Source organism: Quercus suber, unplaced genomic scaffold, assembly GCF_002906115.3.
Source record: "Quercus suber isolate HL8 unplaced genomic scaffold, Cork oak 2.0 scaffold_1817, whole genome shotgun sequence".
In the NCBI taxonomy this organism is placed as follows: Eukaryota; Viridiplantae; Streptophyta; class Magnoliopsida; order Fagales; family Fagaceae; genus Quercus; species Quercus suber.
Window position 1 is genome coordinate 1 of NW_027071167.1, and position 2,963 is coordinate 2,963.

Sequence of the window (2,963 nt, forward strand, 5' to 3'; positions counted from 1 at the left end):
CCTCAGTGCATTAATTAAGCTCATCATAAAATTAGCAATAAAATGTTTGTCTTTTTTGTTTGAATAATTAGTCTTGAAGATTTATTTTTTGCTTGCTTACACTTACACTGCCCTGTTGCCCATTTGACAACCAGGCGAAAAGCAGATGGTGGTGTAGGGCGTGAACGTGAATCAACTAGAAGTGGTTTAAGAGAATCCAAAGCCATGCCTGCACCAGATGCCAATGCTGAGTTACAGGCATCCATACAGGTATTCTTGTAAATTCTATATGTATTATATATTACATTTATATATATACATGACTTCTATGGCTCAATGTGTATTACATTTGTATAAAAATTATGAAAGTCATATAAATTAATTTTTAATGATTCTGTTATTGCATAATACAGAAGAGACTACTGCTGCCTAACCCTAAAAGTGCCAGCGAGAAGTATAATACAGAAGAGGATGGTGGCTCTGGCTTTCCTATTGAACCTCCCAAAAGAACAGCACTAAATGTCTCCCATTCTGGCCAGTCAATGCACCCAGCTGCGTTCGGATCTTCACACAATATGAATGAGAATGACCAGGAGGCTACTACAGTTCCTGGCCAAGCTCTTGGTTGTTCAAATGGTGCAGAATTGAGAAGTCAGAGATCTTGTACACGTGGTGAAGAAGCAAGTCAAGGTGATTCACTGTTAAATAGAGGTGGAGAAACTACTGTGGATTCACACTGGCCGGATGAAGATTTTAATGTTAGCTATAAACATCTGGATGATAGTGAGGTCTCTGAAAAGAGTCAGTGGTCCCACCATTTGCTGGATAGGCCAACAAAGTCTTTGTATAAGAAAGATCAACGCTCATCTGGAAAGCTGTCCGGAATGGTAGAATCAATTTATCTTCTAACCTTACTAGATTTCTTTTATTCTTTCACTTATAAAAATAAAAAGTTATCTTCTAGAATATCATTTGACTGAAATTCAAAGAAAAATGCCTCAGCAAACCACCTAATGGCATTTTTCCATGAGTTTGCACATGGATGTCTACCTAGTCTAGATACACAATCAATTTCAAGTGAAAATAAATGATGAATTAAATTAGACAAGCATGTTAGGCAAAGTAAAGACAAGAATGGAACTTATCATGTTTCTTTGTGGTTTGTCTTGATACAATAGCCTTTAATTTATGGTTTTCAAATTGAAACCCAAAACCTTGGGATTCAAACATTTCTTTGTTGGCAAAGCAAGAAAGTTTAATTGTAAATTTTTATTTATCTTAAATCTGTAGCTATATGGCTTGAAAACAGTTGCCTTTGCAGATTACATAGTGGTTACCCATCATATCATTCAATATGACACTGGAGTTTTGCACTAATCCCTTTTTGTTTGTGATGTCAGGGTTATAATGCCAAAAAGAATAGGATCCAATACTCTGGACCATTGATGCCTCTAGGAGGAAACCTTGATGAGATGCTCAAGGAGCATGAGAGACAAATCCAACATGCTGTCCGCAAGGCTCGTTTGGACAAGACAAAGAGCAAGAAAACCTCTAGTGAAAATGGACAAACAGAATCACTACTTTATGCTGGAAGCAATGGCAAGTGACTGTTGAAATTTATGCTGCCTTAATTTGGATGCTGAAGCTCCCACAGAGTTGCATAATTCTCATTTAGGAAGAAGTATTCCTTCTGGGAATTTGACAAGTCTCAATACATGGAGATAAATCAGCATTCATGGAGCTTCTTTGGTTTCATCGCTATCAAAGGTACGGTATAAAGTTCTAACTACCAAAGTTCTTTATATGATTCAAAAGGTGGATAACACTGAAGTGAATGGAATCCATGACCATTGACTGATAATATGTTTGGTATGAAGGCTTCTGAGATTGACACACCTGCTAATTATTTTATTACAAGACGGTGAGAAGGTCTTTTTGGCGTTCAATTGCTGGAGATATGCTTTGTACAGCTGAATTACTTTAACCTCATTCTATGTAAAGGCCAAGTTGTTGTCTCGGATTTGATGATTTTTATCAGCACTGGCCACCATTCATTCAAAATTACTGCAGGATAGAATTTCTTGCTCCAAATCCATCAAATATTATATTCTTCTTCTTCTTCTTCTTCTTCTTCTTCTTTTTATTTTTATTTTTATTTTTATTTTTTTTTAAGTTTCTTTCTGGCTTGCTAGACAGCTACAACTTACAACAATATTATGGGATAGATTGTGGAAGAAAATAACAGCAGAGATCAATATTTATAGCATCAATATTAACTTGTATTTGATTAGGTATCTTTGATGTTTCCTCATAGTTATGCAGTCATCAATCTGTGGTGTATTAAACCACTTACCTCTCCTTATACAATAAATAATAACTGGATTTCTGGAGCCCCAGGCCTTCTGGTTGGGTTGTGTGCAATTTGAAGCAAATCTTGCTCAGGGTATATGTGATGTGATATCACTAATTTTTTCCTGTGCATTTATTTTCGAATTGGAGTTTTTGTGGGGTAAAAATCATGGAAATAAAATCTCAGGGAACTTTTCTCTTTGAACAGTAACCGTTAATCTGATATAAATCAATGACCAGAACTTGACTTGCCTAAATAGATCTTGCATCATGATGCAAATCTACAATTTCAGTTTCGGAGGGTAATTGGGGGACTGAGGCTTGAGTTGATTTGGGAAAGCAGTACCTTGGCTATAGGACCAGTCAGACTTTTGACAAAACCGCAAGTTGCTTTGCCATGGCTTTAAAGAAGAACGTGAACAAATAAAACTCACATTGAAGTGTTGGATAGTCAGAAGCAAGTTTAGGTTCCAAAATATCATCTTTCTTCCTGGCTTTCATTCTAGGGGTGAAAATGCTTGACATAGCTTTGGTAAGAATCGTATTGGGACTGGTCTCAACATGCCTGCTAACCTGAGGTCAAAGTTAAATTGGTTCCCTAATCGTTTAGAATCTCTCTCTCTCTCTCTCTCTCT

General features: G+C 36.5%; 1 protein-coding gene across 1 annotated transcript; it reads left to right on the plus strand.

Moving 5' to 3' along the window:
- Positions 1–134: 134 nt before the first annotated feature.
- On the plus strand, positions 135–2,098 carry LOC136066088 (probable serine/threonine-protein kinase At1g09600; the record flags this gene model as incomplete). Its single annotated transcript, XM_065769953.1, has 3 exons — positions 135–249; positions 393–866; positions 1,380–2,098. Coding segments are annotated over 3 exons (796 nt in total), but the record flags the coding sequence as incomplete, so codon positions are not given.
- Positions 2,099–2,963: the final 865 nt, after the last annotated feature.